At 32.5% G+C, this 17491-nt stretch overlaps 1 protein-coding gene across 1 annotated transcript; it reads right to left on the reverse strand.

The window, feature by feature from the left end:
• Window positions 1-2124: 2124 nt before the first annotated feature.
• LOC110019876 (sulfite exporter TauE/SafE family protein 3-like) lies at window positions 2125-12305 on the reverse strand. Its single transcript, XM_020717736.1, has 12 exons — window positions 11958-12305; window positions 11708-11867; window positions 8021-8221; window positions 7872-7936; window positions 7508-7535; window positions 7092-7180; window positions 6928-7014; window positions 6791-6841; window positions 6293-6514; window positions 3467-3560; window positions 2812-2952; window positions 2125-2381 (listed from the first exon to the last, which is right to left on the reverse strand). Exons 1-12 carry the CDS (start codon window positions 12165-12167, stop codon window positions 2302-2304), a joined length of 1428 nt encoding a protein of 475 aa, XP_020573395.1. The 5' UTR covers window positions 12168-12305; the 3' UTR covers window positions 2125-2301.
• Between the last annotated feature and the right edge of the window lie 5186 nt (window positions 12306-17491).

Below are 17491 nucleotides of genomic sequence, written 5' to 3' on the forward strand. Positions count from 1 at the left end.
TTTACAGGCCTCAAATTGTCAGACATATTGGAGTTGCCTAAAATTTATTTAATGAATTTTATCCTAATTGTTAAAAATAAGCTTTCTCCATAGAGTTCTAATGCTTATTAACATCTTTTTTTTTTTGTAGATCTCATTTTTCTTCTTATGTTGAGTTTGAGCAATTCCCCGCTTCCTCGCCTCATCTTTCTTCTTATGTTGAGTATGTTTTTCTTGCTCATTTATTGTTAGGGTTTTGAATATTATGTGTTAATAATGAGAAGAAAATCATATTTATAAATGAAATGTGAGTGTAGTTTTGAATCTCCTTTTTAGAGATTAATTAAAGTAAAAGTCACATAAGCTAACAAAACACATGCATTGTTGGATGTTAAGTGTATGCAATCAATTTATTTGATTGATGAGTTGATTGTTTGGTCAGATGAAGTCAAATTTAATCTAGAAGTTCAGTTTTGAATAATTAAGACTATTATAATTACGTTTTATATTTCGATGTTAATATTATTAATTTCTTTGTTTTGGTTTGTTTTAATCATGATTAGAATTAATCGCTGATTCAAATTTAAAACTAAAGGCCCGGTAGCCATTTATACTAAGTGAATAGTAGAGTACAATAAGAAAAGAGTTGTAGATGCATTTTATAGAGAATATGATTGAAGTATTGAATGGGCAATGTTTCTGGTGCCATGTATAAAACGGTTCAATTGTTAGTATGGATGGTTGTTTTTATTTGGAGGCTGATTCGGTTCTTCAGATTGATTAAATATGGATAAATTTTATAATTTCATTCAAATAGGTTACAACTTCCAACCTCTTTTAATTATGAATAACAATTAGAGAGTATCAATTATATTTCATATACTACTCTTTAAAGTATGGTTTTAGTTGTTTTTATGTGAATTTTTTTTTAGAATTTGCACTAATATTGTGTGGGGTAATGTGCAAGTATTAAATGTCTACTGCTTAATTTGCTCACCCAAGATTTTGGTAGTTTAAAATTTAGTTGTGAGATATGCAAATTGGCTATGTACATAAATTGCAAATCCACCTAAAAAATTATGCAATTTAATATTTTTTCAATCGCGACTGCAATTAATAGTGGCTTGCTCGCATATGAAGAACATAAATAATGCGAAGGATTTGACGCTAGAACTCGAAAGAACTTACCCAATGAGTGGAGCGCTCGCCCTTTTATTTTATGCAGACTTTTTCGTCATGGAATATTAGTAACTCATTCACGGCTGATTTTGCATCTTTAAAAAAATATAAAAGCTCATGATTTTAAAACTTTTGTGGGAATAAATAAAAAAAATGAGGTTTTTGCTTGTTAAAATGAACTATTTAGTCATCATCGTATTAAAAAAAGAAAAAACTTTGTTTAATGGGCGAGGCAACATAAAATTATTTTAAAGTACTCTATTTTGTAACTTTTTGAACATATTATAGTTTCTTCTTTGGAACTCTGCTATCTCTTTTTTATGACTTCATATTTTGTGGAAAGCATTATTCAAACTATATTAATGATTTTATTCTTCAGAGAGTATCTCAATGTTAATAAATCAGTCATTCCTCGACTAATTAATCATAATAACACTGCTCATATATACACCAGTAAACTTCCGACCTTACCATTCGCAAATATATATATATATATATTCGTAAATACTTTGATTTGAATGACTTGTATTAGAGTATATAGAATCAAGTCAGAAAATAATCATAAATTAATTTTCATATAAATGCTTCACTGAGAAAACATAGGTAATTTTTTTTATTTATTTATAATCATAAATTATGTATTTATTAGCCAAAAGAAAGTTAATTGACGACAAGCCTCTTTACTCAAAAAAATAAATAAATAAATAAATCTTTCTGACAATAATTGGAAAAGAAATTACATTTGTTAATTTGCCCATATTGTACACAAAAATCTAAATTTAATTTAAAAATGTCGACTAGTTAAGTTGAAAAAAAAAACCTAGTAAAATTCACTTATATTTGCATAAGCAGACCTATTTTCCATATTTATATTTATAAAACCACTTTGGTGCCAGGAACATATGAAGGAAAGTATGTATTTCATTTCTTTAAAATTAAATAATAATGATATTAATTGTAATATGTAAAAAAAAAATTCCCTAAACAGCAAAGAGCAACGGAATAGACCAAAATTTAGAATTATGAAATAATACTAAAGAAATTTATCAAAAGAATAACATTGATACAAGCCAACATACCAAAATACTGTAGCATGAGGCTGTGCACGTCACGCCCAAAAATAACACTAATGCTAATTTCTTACTATGCAAGGCATAGGTTCTCAAAGCCCATGTACTCCTGCAGTTGAATTTTATGTATCATACGTGAAATACCAACCCCGCCTGTCAAATTTAAACATAATACACAACAAAGATCATTAACTTTCCCACAAGAGAAAAGGGGAATTTATACAAATCGCCCAATTCATAAATAACACCTATTTTTTTATATATATATTTTTTATACCATTTTAAATACATTTTTTTCTTGTATAGGTAAGTCATGTATGTTAAAAATGAAGTTTAGCTGTTCGATATGTAAATACACCTTTCATCTACATATCAAGCAATTTCCATGTATTTACATATCTAACACCTACACTTTACTTTTTTAACATGTTAACCACCCAAATCTTGCACATCGCAGCAAAAAATATCGCAGCATGCACGTACAAATTGAAGTTTAATTATTAGAAACGTAAATGCATAAGAATTGAGTGGTATGTATGAAAATCTTCCCTCAAAAAAGTAAATTAAATAATTAAAGACGTACCTAAGGAAATAGCACTTATAAAGATTGTAAAAGCCAGTATGAAGATGATGAGAGATGCTCTCCCCATAATAAGTATAATCTTTCTCACAACATGTTGGCCAACAAATGCAGCAACTGTGGCCACCGCCGCGAAGTATATGGCTGCAATATTTCAAAGTATCATAAACCCATCGATCCAACCTATTTTAATTAAAATTTGTTCAAGATTTATTTTTAATTACTAATTATATTCTATTGTAACTTCAAAATAAATTCTACCTCCCAATTCCCTTGTATTTACACATATATCTAACACCTAAGCTTTTACATTTATAGCACCCAAATCTTTCTTCACATAAAAAAATATCAATGTTTTAACTTTCAAACATGGGTAAGTTGTATGTCTGTAAAAATTGGAGTTTGGTTGTGGGTGTTAGATATGTAAATACATAAGAATTGAGTGATATCTTCCTAAAATATATTTTGATCAATATATTTTCTGCCTAAAATTTGATAAACTTTGATTTTATAGATAGTTATTTCTTTTAATAATGATCAATTAAAATGTAGCACGCATTTTAAAATTAATTTAATAATAAAAATGTTTATCAAATCCTTTTTTTTTTTCTTTCTTTATTTATATAACAGCCATAAAAATAGGATGCGGACATCATACCATATGGGACCGGAAAACGACTTAGAAGGTAGTATTGAACTACAGACATAGAAGCAGAAAATGTCATGGCAAAGGTGGCCGTCGCGCTCGATACCTGTGCAAAATAAACAATTAATTTATCAATAAATGTTGGCTGTACCCAAAAAAAAAAAATGCTGTAAAAGAATGTTGAAGGCCATAGCCCATCAAAAGAAGTTAAAAACAAACTTTAACCTTACACACGTGAAAAGGAAGAAATTAGAAATAGAACCCCTAGAAAGAGAAGCCAAAAGAGAAATTGCAACAACAAAAAATCTCCAGACGGAAGCACCAAGTCGTTAATTTTAGGACTTTGCAGGTCTTATCCAAATCCTAAAATTGGATGTAGTTTGATGTGCATGTAAGATGAAGAGCATTAATCCGATAAGCCAAGTAATTCCGCATTGAAAACTTTTAAGAGGCATTTTCATACGTGCCATACAATTATTATTTATGTACATAGCTAGCACCTATACTTCCATATTTTTATACATAACACCCGAATGGTTAACATCAAGTATCAACATTGCTTTTTGGAAGTGAAATACACCTTTACATCTATGGCTTTATCACAGCATAATATTATAAATATAAATATAAAACTTTAGGTGTTTGATACGTAAATGCATAAGAATTGAGTGGTTAGTACGCAACTTTCTCAAATTTAACATCAAGAAGAAGAGTTTCAGTGAAAATTGGTGACCCTAAATAGATGAGCTTGGAATCAGCTAAAGGAGTGTAAAGTGATAAGCTGATAATAGAGGCACTGGAAATCTAGGGGAAGAAGAAAATTGCACTCTTAGCATACATCTAAAATGCACATTCTAGAAGATAGAGAACGACAAAGAAGGCCCCACTAACAGAAGACCATGAGGCTCACTAATTAGACATAGTGCAATCATCCAAGCCAAAACCAATTGAATCACAAAAGACGACCAAATGATTCGAATATGGGTCATACAGTCAGAAACTAAATAAAGAGACATCCAAGCTAACCGACATGAAGCTAGCTTAGTAGCATGTCCAATCATACCGGGGAGGTTCAAAAGCTCATCCATCTATTATGAAGGGTTGACAGACTAACTAAACCAATCAAACCAGTCCTGCTGACCCAAAGTCATTCAAGCTCAAACGACTGATAACACAAACTAAGCCTAGCAGACTAAACAGTCCCTAATCGAGGCCAAAAAAGCTCAGCCAATCGAGTCTGAAAGCAGCCAAGAGATAAGCTTATACATCTAAAATACCAAAGAATATCCTTTACAACCACCATTAAACGCAGAGGCAAAATCATAACATCACCATATTGTACTCTCTATCTCCTATAAATAAAAAAATCATTTAATGAAAAAGTGATAGCCAGCTTAGCCAAAAAGGACGGGAAAAATCAACACAGTATATACGATTTACTGTTCTCACTTTCTCTCTCTCCCATATTTTTACGCTCTACTTTTTGAAATGTGATTTAAGGACAAATCATGATTCAACACCACATATTTAATAAACAAACCAACAACCTCCCCCAAAATAAATAGAATATCTATGAGATTGGATAAAGTTATAGGAAGCAGCTTTCCCAAAGCCATCTGCACGCAGAATTGAAGAATTCTTTTCAATGAGCCATTGATGCATATTGAATAATGGATATTTTTTGTACATGCTTTAATCCAATCAACGAACAAAAGGAAAAACCATTTTGGATTTTTCTATGGAAAAATAATCTATATATTAACAATTTCAAAAAACTTTATGGTAATAGTTTGTCACAAAACAGATTCTCAAATCTATTATACAAAGGAATTCACACAAAATTTCATTAACAGACAAGACATTATTAGTTTAGATTCTATTTTGAATATATACTGCTTAGCTTGGTTGGGTGAAGAATACATTACTTCCCTAGAGACAGGTAGCAAAATTTTGGCAATAATTTTAAACAAGATGTTGAATAGAGAAATAGGTTTGTAGTTAAAAAAGACTAAATCTATGTACGTACGAGAATAATCCGAATGGCTTTCACATTAAGGGTAAGCATTTTTTAGACGAAAGAGAGTGTTGGATAGCAATTCACACTTGATTACCACTAAGACCAAACAAACTAGTATAAATTCAAATCATCTTAACCCCGAACCCAAACATTAGCTGTCTGTTTGTGTTAAAAAGTTTTAAAGGAAAGAATAACAGCATCTACAATATCAGAGGAGAGAAAAAAAATACCAATAGCAGAGAAATTTTCTTCAATGAAGTCGTAGTTTCTACTGTTTTTTTTTTTTTTTTGTCATATAAGCTCTGAAAATTCACACCTCGACTTCCCTCGAAACAATTAAGAGAGTTCTACATGATGTTATGAGTACAATTTTCAAAACACATGAGAAAGTAGATAAAATACAATCAGAGATTTCCCTCATTTTCTGACTTCCCAATTTTCATTGAGTTAGTGAGGTTATTCTGAGCACCTCTCCTTGTACCAATATAAGGCCAAGTTTTATTAATTAAATCTTTTTTTTTTAATAACGTTTTCTCGGCTTTATTCTAATGTGACACGGCTCAAAATCTAATTGTAATGAATAAATTACAATTGCTCGTTGATTGTGTTATATAAATTTCTCATTTATTTCTTTATATTAATTTGATCATTAAAATTATCATTTGAGATTTATAGCTGCACTACGAAACCCATAACTCGAACCATCCTACATTATTATCGGGCGAGTGTACTTTGTATGTGACCTAAGCAAGTATATAAAAGGATATATACCACTAATCAAAATGAACTGAAAAATACAGAAAATAAAATGTGGAACACACCTGAGGTGGAATTCCCAACTCCAAGAAAAGAGGACCAAGAATAAAACCTCCTCCTAAACCAAGCAATCCTCCAACCATGCCGGCAATGATACCGAATAAGCAGTATATTACGAGCTGATGAATCTTCCACTCCGTCACTACTTCTCCCTTCGACGCGATCACTCTTCTACCCTTGTACAAACTGACAGCTTCGTACAAACTGACACCAACAGAAACTGGGATCTACAGAGTAACAAATAATTATCGGGGCAAGTACATACATAGCACATAGTTTTTATTTATTTACACATCTCACACCTAAATGAAAATGTAAAAGTGATAATAGTGCTATTTTTTATGCGATATTGAATATTTATGAAATTTTAAGTGTGAGATATGTAAGTACATAAGAATTGTGTGGTATGCATGTAAAGTTCCAATAATTATTTCAATTTCAACATCATGAATATTTCTCTAGCATATGGGAACTGCAAAACTTAGAAGCAAATCATTTTATACCTGCAGCAAATTCAACACCCAATACCATACTGAACATGTTCTTGTATGGTTCTGTATAAAGTTTACACAAGCAATGTCAATAGAATAAGATCATAGATAAAAAAGGCAAGGAAAAGCTACCTGCATTAATAGCTCACTTTTGTAATCTGCAGTGCAAGAAAAGCTATCCAGACAAATAGTAGAAGGCCCAGATCCTTCCAGGAGACATTTTCAATGATTGAAAACTGTCAAAATTGTACAAAATTAGCCTTAATAAACTATAAATATGTATCTTATAATGCAAATTATGCAGCCCAAGTACCTCTTGTTCAGTATCTGAGTTGTCCTCCATTTGAGCAGTGTTGCCAGGGCCGCCAGGAATAAGCTTGTACTCAGCTTCTTCGTTCGCATCTATTGGAAAAAATTAAAAAAATTAAACTGTCATAAAATAATTTAGAAGTACAAAAGTGTAAAAATGGTCGCCTGACCCTTTATAAAAGTGTCAATTTAGTCATCAAACTTTTTTAATGTGGGTTATGATACTCCCTTTTTTAGACTATTTCAGGCCGTATTAAAAAAATAAAGGGGATTAATTTGATATTTTTATAAACTTTGGGATTAAAATGGCCCCATGTAAATAATAAGGGGACTATTTTTGACACTTTACACATTTAAGAACATAAAAAAAAGGTAGGGCTCTAATGATGCGCAAATGTAATGAAAGCATGAGCTACTAACCTTTAAACTCGGGGTTTTTGGCTGCCTCCTGAAATTAAAATGCGTTGGTACCAATAAATGAAGATAATCTTTACTCATCAAATATGACAGAAGCCAAAAAAAGAAGGATTTACATGCATGCCTCTCAATTCCAATATATTTACTTATCTAATACACAAACTTCAATATTGACATACATGAAAGTTGCATTTCACTTCGTAATAAAAGTTCAAATGATGGCATCTTTTTATGTGATATGAAAGATTTGGGCCATGTAAATGTAAAAACAAAACAAATTTTAGATGTTAGACATGTAAATACATAGGAATTGAGTGGTATGTATGTAATGCCCCAAAAAAAACACAGAAGGGCAGAGGGAAGAAACCTTCTTCATCAACGTCTCCTTCTTCCATGTCTCAACGCCCCTCATGAACGCCATGGTTGAGGTAACTGAAAATCCATTCTTGTCCATCAGGATTTACATTCTAACTTCATCAGAAACTCGATAAAAATTAATGACGAATAATGGATAACCTAAGAAGAGAATGATCAGAAGAACTGTGACCATCCAGTCCGGAAAAACTACATTGAAAATGACTCCAATACTAATCCCAAGCATAAGCATAGGTTGGAAGAGCAAAGCAAGATCATAGTCGATGAGCGATGTATCTAAAGTAGGATGCCTCAGCCTAAGATTATAGTAAACAGTAGAAGCAGCTGCACCTGTGATCATACCTGGTCAAAAAAAAGCTAAATGAAATGAGTATTACATTATCCTATTTCACAGTATTACAATATCAATTCATATAATGAGCAAGGTTTACAAGGATGAGAATTTGTATTTAGTTGACATTAAATACACAAACTGTTATAAAGGAGAAAAGTTTAATCCTATGTACTATTTAACATTGATGCGTGATAGAATATTCGTGGCGGTAGAATAATAGATTAATTTAACTTTACATAAGAATTTAGCACACTCAAATGAAGGAAAACAATTCGAAGAGACACCAGAAGTTTTTTACATGAAAAACCCAGAAAGAGAAAAAACCACGAGGCGTGACTCGATTATAAAAATACACTATAAGTTGATAATTACGGAGATCTCTTGTAACACAAACGAGAAAGTGTTAACAAAATCTTCTGAATTACAACGTCGATGAGCGAACGATCTCGTTGCAAAAAGAGGGCGGCGGAAAATAATGATCAACGACGGACAAAGGCAAGAGTAATGTTGAACTTTAACTTCTTCTCGAAGCTTCAAGTTCTTCTTCAAGCTTCAAGCTCTCTCCACTCTCATGAGATGGATGGGGCTCTATTTATAGAATTTCGACTGCAATTAATGAAAGAATATGAATAATTTAATTGAACGACTCAAAGGACTCCCTTTGATATGATGGTGTTTTATGGATATTCGTGTGTATTAACGATGTTAGAATTGAGTGATTTTGAGCTTGTTGGATTATTTTTGTCGAGACGCTCGACTCGACTATAAGCTAGTCTGATTCAACATTCATTTAATTTTTCAAATATACTCGAAAAGCTTTCAAAAACGGTTTAATGGCTTGATCTGAGCTTGATCTGTTTTGGATTAGATATATTTTGGTATCATCGGGTCCCTCTTATCGAGCCGATTATTTTGACTATAAGCTTATTGAGATTGAAGCTTTGGATGACTCTTTATCAATGTTTGAATGTTTCTTGCTCAAAAGATTGCTTAGAGATCTGTTTCATGCCTCGATATTTGAGTCAGATGATAGAAAGTTGTTAATAATGTATCAGTTGCCTCTATTTTTTGGTGGGACTAACATCATTGTCCCAAAATATCAAGATCTGTAACTTTTTATTTTTATCATATATAAACAGTTGTATTTTCTTGGTATTTTCATATCTATGAGACGAACCTGATGATACTAAAAAGTTGATACGATATTTTGAGTGTCTCAATTATGTGGAAATATAAACATTTGTATATATGATATATATGATAAAAATAAAAAGCATTTGATCAAGTAGATATACCACTCGGGTCTACTACATGATATCAATGTTTGAATGCTTTTCATTTTTATCATATATATCATGTACCTAGAAAACGACCGAGTAGTATATCTACAAGTGATCAAAAATCAAGATTTGCCCCCTGTTTGTTTGATGTGACATTTGTAGATGATGATACGTTGCTTATGAGGTCATTGCGGCTTTTCAATAAATTAGAATTCTGCAATTAAAGTTGGCACATGCACTTTATATATAAAAAAAACATGTATCTTTATAGACGTGTGTCTTTTGAGATTTGTATCCTCTTAAGTTGTATCTTCTGAAGTTTGTATCTTCTAGAAGCTTGAAATGAATCTATGCATTTTGAGGCTCGCAACCTTCCGAGGTCGTTGATGTACATGTGTCTCCTAATGATTGTAGTCTTCTGAGGTTTTTGATGTACTTATGCCTCCCGAGACTTGTAGCCTTCTGAAATCTTTGATGTAGCTTGTCTTCTAAGGCTTGTAGCCTTATGAGGTCTTTAAGTGAAGACCATGTCCTCCACTTGCTCTCTTGAGGTATTTCTAGTGAAAACACTGCCCACTACCAGCTTTACATCGAGACTTAGTCTCTTGGGTTCTTCTACCAAGGGCATGATAGCTTTCATCAAATTTTGTCCCTTGGGCTCAATTTTCAGGGGCACCAAATCATCCCATTCAGTCTTGCATCTTAGACATGGCTTCCAGGAGCAAGATAGCTTCCCATCGAGTCTTGCCCTTGGGCTTGACTTCTAGGAGTACGATGTCTTCTCATTGAGTCTTGCCTCTTGGGCTTGAATTCCAAGAGTACTATGTCTTCACATCAACTCTTGCCTCTTAAGCTTGACTTTTGAGGGCATGGTGGCTTTCCGTCGAGTCTTGCCTCTTAAGCTAAACTAGCAAGAGTATCGGATATTTACATCGAATTTTGTCTCTTAGGCTCGACTTCCAAGGTCATTATAGCTAACCAATGAGTCTTGTCTCTTGGGCCCGACTTCCAGGAGTATCATATCTTCTCATCAAGTCTTGTCTCTTGGGCTCAACTTCCAGGAGTATGGTAAATTTAAGTTAGTATAAATTACTAAATCTTGTAAATCTGAATTTAGTATATTGGAAGGGTTAAATCCCAAAAACTGTTTGGCAACAAAAATTATTAAATCCAATTAAATTGTCAAATGTTTAACAACTTTACCAAGATTTAAAAGATCCTTATGTTCATCAGGGAAAAAAAGTCATAAATGTTATGCTAATTTTTAATTATGTTAATTAATAACTAATTATTTACTAAACTAATTAATTATTAATAATTTTTTATTAAACTATTTAATTATTATGCAACAAATTAAAATTAATTAATTAATCATTTATGTTTTATTCATTAATTAATTACTAAATAATTACATATAAATTTATCTAAATATGATTAATTTGATAATATATTAACTAATTATTAATCAATTAAATTAAAAAATTTAAAGCTTAAATAAAACAACCCTCACTTATGTCCCGACCCTTCCTTATTTCGCCCAATTAAGTTGAGATTAGAGTTAGTTCCCATTTTTTCTCATCCTTCCGCTCCGCTCCGCTACGCGCATAAATCATTGAGGAAGATAAACCAGTTTGAGTCACTCTTCTCATTCTTCCTCTTTGGTCGTGCCAAATTCACTAAATCCACTAAATCCATTGATTCACGAGATTTAGTGAATTTACGGCTGAAATTCGCGAAATCTGGATTTTTTAAAGGAGCGGATTTATTTGGCCAAACTGACCGCCTGGCAAGATTTTTTTTCAAAACCCAGGTTGTCCTGGTCTAAATCCATTGCCATACAGCCCCTCACTGTTATGTATGTAAATCTTCCAAAATAAAATACTAACCAAAATCTAACTTGAATCCTGACAGATTTGTGCTAGATCTTGCCACCAAAAAACAAGTCCGCCTCAATGTAATAGGTGACAGTTACAACTTGCGTGAAAATTCAGCATCCGACCAAATTAAAAAGCAATTTGCGTAATCAATACACATACATAAAACTTCCACAAAATTCCTGTTTAAAAAACAGATTAATCTATTTCCTTTCTGACTAAGCAAATATAAACAGCGGAAAACAAACGATCCAAAATAAATAAAGAGCTAAATAGATGAACAAAAACGAATAACAGACAAAATTAAAATCCATTTCCCAGAATGCGTCAGATCTCTTACATTTCGATATCGCAGTGGAAGATTTTGGATCAAACCCGATGATCAAAGCAAGCATCGGAACAAAAATCCCTCCACCACCGACACCTCCCACGCTGCCTAACGCGGCCCCGAAGAACCCAACCACTGAGCCGACCACTATTTGCCAACCAAATTTCATCGGCTGCGTGGTGAAAAACACATTGATTCAGAAACCAAACCCTAGAAATACGCAAATCAAATCCAAAATCTAGAGAGAGAAGAAGATGTCTACAGGCCAGACATGATGATACCCAGATCCATCAGCTCGCCACAAGAAACCTAAAACCTTAGTTAAATAGCTTGAGTCCTCCTTTTCCTTCTCGGCCATGGCCGGAATGCGATTCATCAAACCTCGATCGGCTGAAACCAAAGCCAACGCCGTGATGAAGATGAGAAGGATTGAGAACATCAAATCAATGCTTCTCCTCCATTTTTCTCCCATTTCAGCCGGTTAAAGAGCAGATAGAGCCTCAAGCTTGAACGGAGGAGGAGGAAGGGTTTGGTTCCCTAGCAAAACAAAACCCAGATTCTTCGAAACCCCAATTTATAACAGACAGAGAGACGTGAGAGATACGACCTGAGGCTGAAGGGATCATGGTTTAAGTATTTATAGGGCAAATTTTGTTCGGGATAGGATAACTTTTATTTTAATTTATTTTGAATATATATATATATATATATATATATATATGTATGTATGAATGTAATAAAATAATTAAACTATTATTTAACATTCACATAAAATTTTAAATATGATATTTAGTGCCCTTGTAGGGTAGCTTATAAATACGGCGGCGTTTTTGAAAACGTTGTCTAATCATTTTATTTGCGCATTTTTTAAAAAAATTATATACGTCATGTTTGGGTTTTTTACATTAAACGCTGGTCGTGGAACGATACCCGCGGGTCACGTTTCAGAATAAATTGTTTATCCTAAAACATACAAGCTACCCCAAACAGACTTTTAATCTCTCAACAATTTTAAGGAATGATGGTTGTAATAAAAAAAATGATTAAAATATTATTTTTAAATTTTGATGATTAAAATATTATATAGATGAGTTAGTCAATTTTTAAAATAAAATATCTTATATTAATATTTTTTTTGGCTGCAGATAAGCGGTGGTGAGCGGCTTATTAGTTGATGATTAGTTTTGTTTAAAAATATTAAAAGTATTTCAATAATTAAAAAAAATTAAGAATATATATAAATACACAAATAAAACATTTTTTAAATTACAAGAAAGGAAAAATAATCCCAAGCAATATAAATTTCGGGCGTGCTAAATTTTAAAAAATATAGACAATAAAGTTAAAAATTCTTATTAATTTTTATTAAATGATTTTTTTTTAATTTATGAAATTTATTTTTATAAATGTATTTGAATATTTAATTACGTTTCTATTTTTAAATTAAATTAATAATATTGAAATATATCATACATAAATTTCGACTAAAATATTCTAATTTAAAGTTTCCAAGAAAAATATAAACAATGAAGAAGGCGCAAACTCCCAATATCATAATAATAATAATTTATTATAATTTTTTTGAAAAAAGATTTATTAAATTTTACTAAATTAATTGACAGATATTTTTATGATTTAAGACGGAAATGAATAGGTGGGCCGCATGATTCGCCTACCCCGCAATTTTTATTCATTCATGTATTTGACACCTAAAACTTTATATTTACATCTATAACACTTTCAGAAGGTGTGTATTTGGCTTAATATTTTATTTAAAATAGGTGTAAGAAAAAAAGAGTAGGATAATGGAAGGAAAAAGTTTTGACACGTGTGAGAATAGATGAATTGGATAAGGACAAAATGCGAATGGGGAAAGCAAATCCAAGTGTGGACCAGAGCTTCCGTCTTCAGCGGGAGAGCGAAATTCCGAATTCCGATTCTCAAGTAGGACAAAAATGTAAAAACAATGAAAGGGAAGGGAACCTTTTCCTCTTATTATTATTAATACCATACCTAACATATGTCTTTGTTATTTATATATCTAATATCTAAAATTTCATGTTTGCATTTGATAAGTGGCCAATAAATTTTCATCATCCGGCATGAATCTCGAAGTAATCTTTTGCGCGATAAACATTTAAACTTCAATTAAGAGTATTTAGAGCCCATTTGAGCAAAATTATAGTCAAATTGAGCGGCTCGATGCGACGAGCTTAATGATATAAGAAAATATCTAATTGAAGTCAAATCAAGCCTTGATCAAATCATTAAATCACTCTTAGTAGATTTATGGATACATTTGGAAGGTCAAACAAATGTTGAATCTAACAAGTTCATAGTCGAATGAAGCGTCTCGACAAGACGAATACAATGTTCTCAATATTGTTCAATTCTGACATCGTTAAAGCACTTAAAATGTCTATCAAATGTTGTTTGATCGAATTGAATTTTTTGAACTGTCCGATTAAAAATAGTTCATATTTCTATATTAATTGCACCCAAAACATTATAAATAGAGTTTCACCCTCACATGAGGTAAAATAAGCTTGAGTCTTGAGAGAGAATTTGAGGCTTTGAGAAAGAATTAAAGTTTAGAGCCATCCCTGGCAACGACCACCCCCGATCACTGTCGACCACCACCGACCTCCATGGATCACCGCCGACCGTCGTAAATGACCACCGACCGTCGCCGACCACGCCGACCTCTGTCGATCACCGTCGATCGTCTTAAATCACTGTCTACCACCAACGACCGTCGTCTACCACCAACGACCGTCGTTGACCACTAACAATCGTCGTTGACTACCGTCGACCTTCGTCAACCACTATTGATCATCTTCAATCACCGTCGATCGTCGTTGACACCAACCGATCACCATCGATCGTCGTCGAGCACTACTGTCATCTTTAACAACCACCGACCATCATTGACTACCGCTGATAGTCGTCAATCACCGCCAATCATTATCGACTATCACTAACCGGACAACATTTGATGAACATTTGAGTTCCTTGACGATGTCAGAATGGAACAATATTGGGATTGTCGGATTCGACTGTAGGCTGACTAGATTTGACATTGTTTGACCTTCTAAACATGTTCGTAAAACTTTCAAAAATGGTTTAATGATTTGACCTGAGCTTGATTTGACTCAGGTTGGACTATTTTTGATATCATTGGATTTGTCTCATTGAGCCGTTCATTGTGACTATAAGCTTGTTGAAATCATAGCTCTGTGTGACTTTTTATCAAGATTTAAATAATTTTTGCTCAAAAGATTGTCTCAAGAACTGTGTCACTCATAGAAATTTATGTTGGACGATGATAATTTGTTGATGGCATGCAAGAAAAATGCATGGGGAGCCAGCCTATTTATTCATTACATTTAGAATTTTGGGTGCCACAAGCAAAAATACATGAATAAATAAATAAACAAATAAATGATTGAATAATCTAACTCAAAACTCAATCTTTTGTCCGAGCGCAGCCCCATGCCTTACAACCGTTCTTTATAGTCACCTCGAAGTTTGTGCTTTTGATGTACAACACGAGATCTGAGATAATGTATTAATGGATATTTTTGTAAAATAAGTTTTAATATGTCGACATTTATAATCTATAAAAATCAATCAATTGATAGCTATGTTAATTAACTTTTTTGAAAAGATTTCATGAGCAGTAATAACTTATTACATAATTAGGCATGAGGTTTAAAGTTAATTTAATAAAATGGGCTCCACGTTTCCTAATCAATAAGTGGCATTTACATACATACCACTCAATTTCTATGTATTTACATATTTAATATCCAAACTCTATCTTTACATTTATTCCACTCAAAATTTTAACTTAAAAAATGAAATGCATGTTTTTTGTGCATGGGTAAAATGTCATGCAGATATATAGAAAATTGAAATTTAGGGGTTAGATATGTAAATAAATAGAAGTAAAATCATTCGGAGTGCAGGGCACGTGAAACACATGCCCCCAATGCTGACAGCCGGAACTCCTAACTGATATGGACATGATTGACTTGACTTATTTTTATATACGAGAAAAGAAAAATATTATACTGGAGAGATTTCAATTCATGATGAACTGAACAAATTTGATCTTGAAGAGATGGAGTTTCTCTCTCTAATCCCTTAAAACTTTCTGTACTTTCTGATGGAGAGAGATGTACGAGATGTGTTGGGTAGAGAGAGGACCCATTCTCAAATTCATGCTCTATTTATCCACCATCCATCAAGGGGGTTACTAACCAATAGGATTTATGATAATTTAATAAATTAATTGATTTTTATTAATAAAATCAATGACATAAGTTAGTAACATTTATTTATTTTAGGGGTTATAGAGTTACAAAAATAAATATCATAAGTTATCATAAATTATGACATAAGTTATGAGTTAAGAAAATAAATAACTTAAGTTATCAAAATAAATATCATAAGTTGTCATAATTTATGACATAAGTTATGAGTTATGAAAATTAATAACTTAAGTTATCAAAAATAAATCTCATAAGTTATTAAAATAAATGTGAGTCATAAATAAAAATATAACATGGGAGTGCAGGGCACGTGAAACACATGCCCCCAATGCTGACAGCTGGAACTCCTAACTGATATGGACATGATTGACTTGACTTATTTTTATATACGAGAAAAGAAAAATATTATACTCGATAGATTTCAAGAATTTCAAAAAAGCATAACAATTCTACATACAAGAAAGAAAGCAGCGTGAAGGATGGCCCCTTATGGAAGACCAAATAACTCAACTCCTTTAAACCAGGGTTGAAGGTTGCCAGGTTTAGACCACATGAAACTAGGACTAAAAGCTAATCAAGCCAAGCAAATGTGTTGGCCTGTCAGTTGTCAAAATCCGACTCGGGGAATAATTTCAGTATCACCAACAGATTAATAGATATCACTGAGATGCCTCATCAAGACCAAGAAATGACAATAATATAGCCTAAGAGCATCCTAAAGAACCCCCCTTGCTAATGAGTGAGCTGACTATCGGGTTACGGTGATTCATCATCTGCTTGATTGTCTATTCTTATCTTACCGATATACATTTCTCATATAAAGATCAAGGGTCGATAGTTAGGTTAGCTCAAGTCGATCTGCAACATCTGACCAACCAAAGTAAACTTGTTGACCCGAACACCATCAAAAGCCGACCAACAGCCTTGATTCAATATAGTAGAACGAGCATGTTTTGTCGAACCAAGACCCACAAAGTTTAGCCGACAGAGTCAGAGGGTAGTCGAGCCATAAACCCACACATATAAATTTTCTAAAATATCCTATAACACCCCAACTAGAGTATAAGCAAATACGTAACTTCATATATTATACATTCTCCTATATAAATAGGGTAATCATTTTATGAGAAACTATGAATCTATATGACTTGATTATTATTCATTGTTGTGCACCTCCCTCCCCACCTCGCTCCCTCCCCCCTCGCTCCTCCTCGTCTTCCTCTTCCCTTTTATCTTACTTACGATTTAACTCTTGGGGTGTGATTGCAAGCCTTCAGCTGAGCACCTATCTTGGTTTCAATTGTTTATTAAATAAAACAACAAATTTTATTTTAAATAAATTAATTTATTTAATAAATGAATTAAAAAGAGATTTACATATCTGTCAAATGAAATTTTCTAATTTATATATTTAACATTTCATATTCACAATCTACCATTTCTTAATTGCAGAAAACACCCTGAGAGGTTATTTTGATGATTTTTCTTTCTCGGTGAAATACGTAGCAGGCCAATAATTTCT

Source organism: Phalaenopsis equestris, unplaced genomic scaffold (assembly GCF_001263595.1).
Source record: "Phalaenopsis equestris unplaced genomic scaffold, ASM126359v1 Scaffold000084, whole genome shotgun sequence".
NCBI classification, from domain to species: domain Eukaryota; kingdom Viridiplantae; phylum Streptophyta; class Magnoliopsida; order Asparagales; family Orchidaceae; genus Phalaenopsis; species Phalaenopsis equestris.

Coding starts and splice junctions, on each gene's coding strand:
- LOC110019876 (XM_020717736.1), bottom strand. CDS start 12,167: ATGGGAGAAAAATGGAGGAGAAGCATTGATTTGATGTTCTCAATCCTT. Junction 7,015..7,091: donor ACTCAGATACTGAACAAGAG/GTACTTGGGCTG, acceptor CAATTTTGACAG/TTTTCAATCATTGAAAATGT. Junction 2,382..2,811: donor TATAAGTGCTATTTCCTTAG/GTACGTCTTTAA, acceptor TAAATTTGACAG/GCGGGGTTGGTATTTCACGT.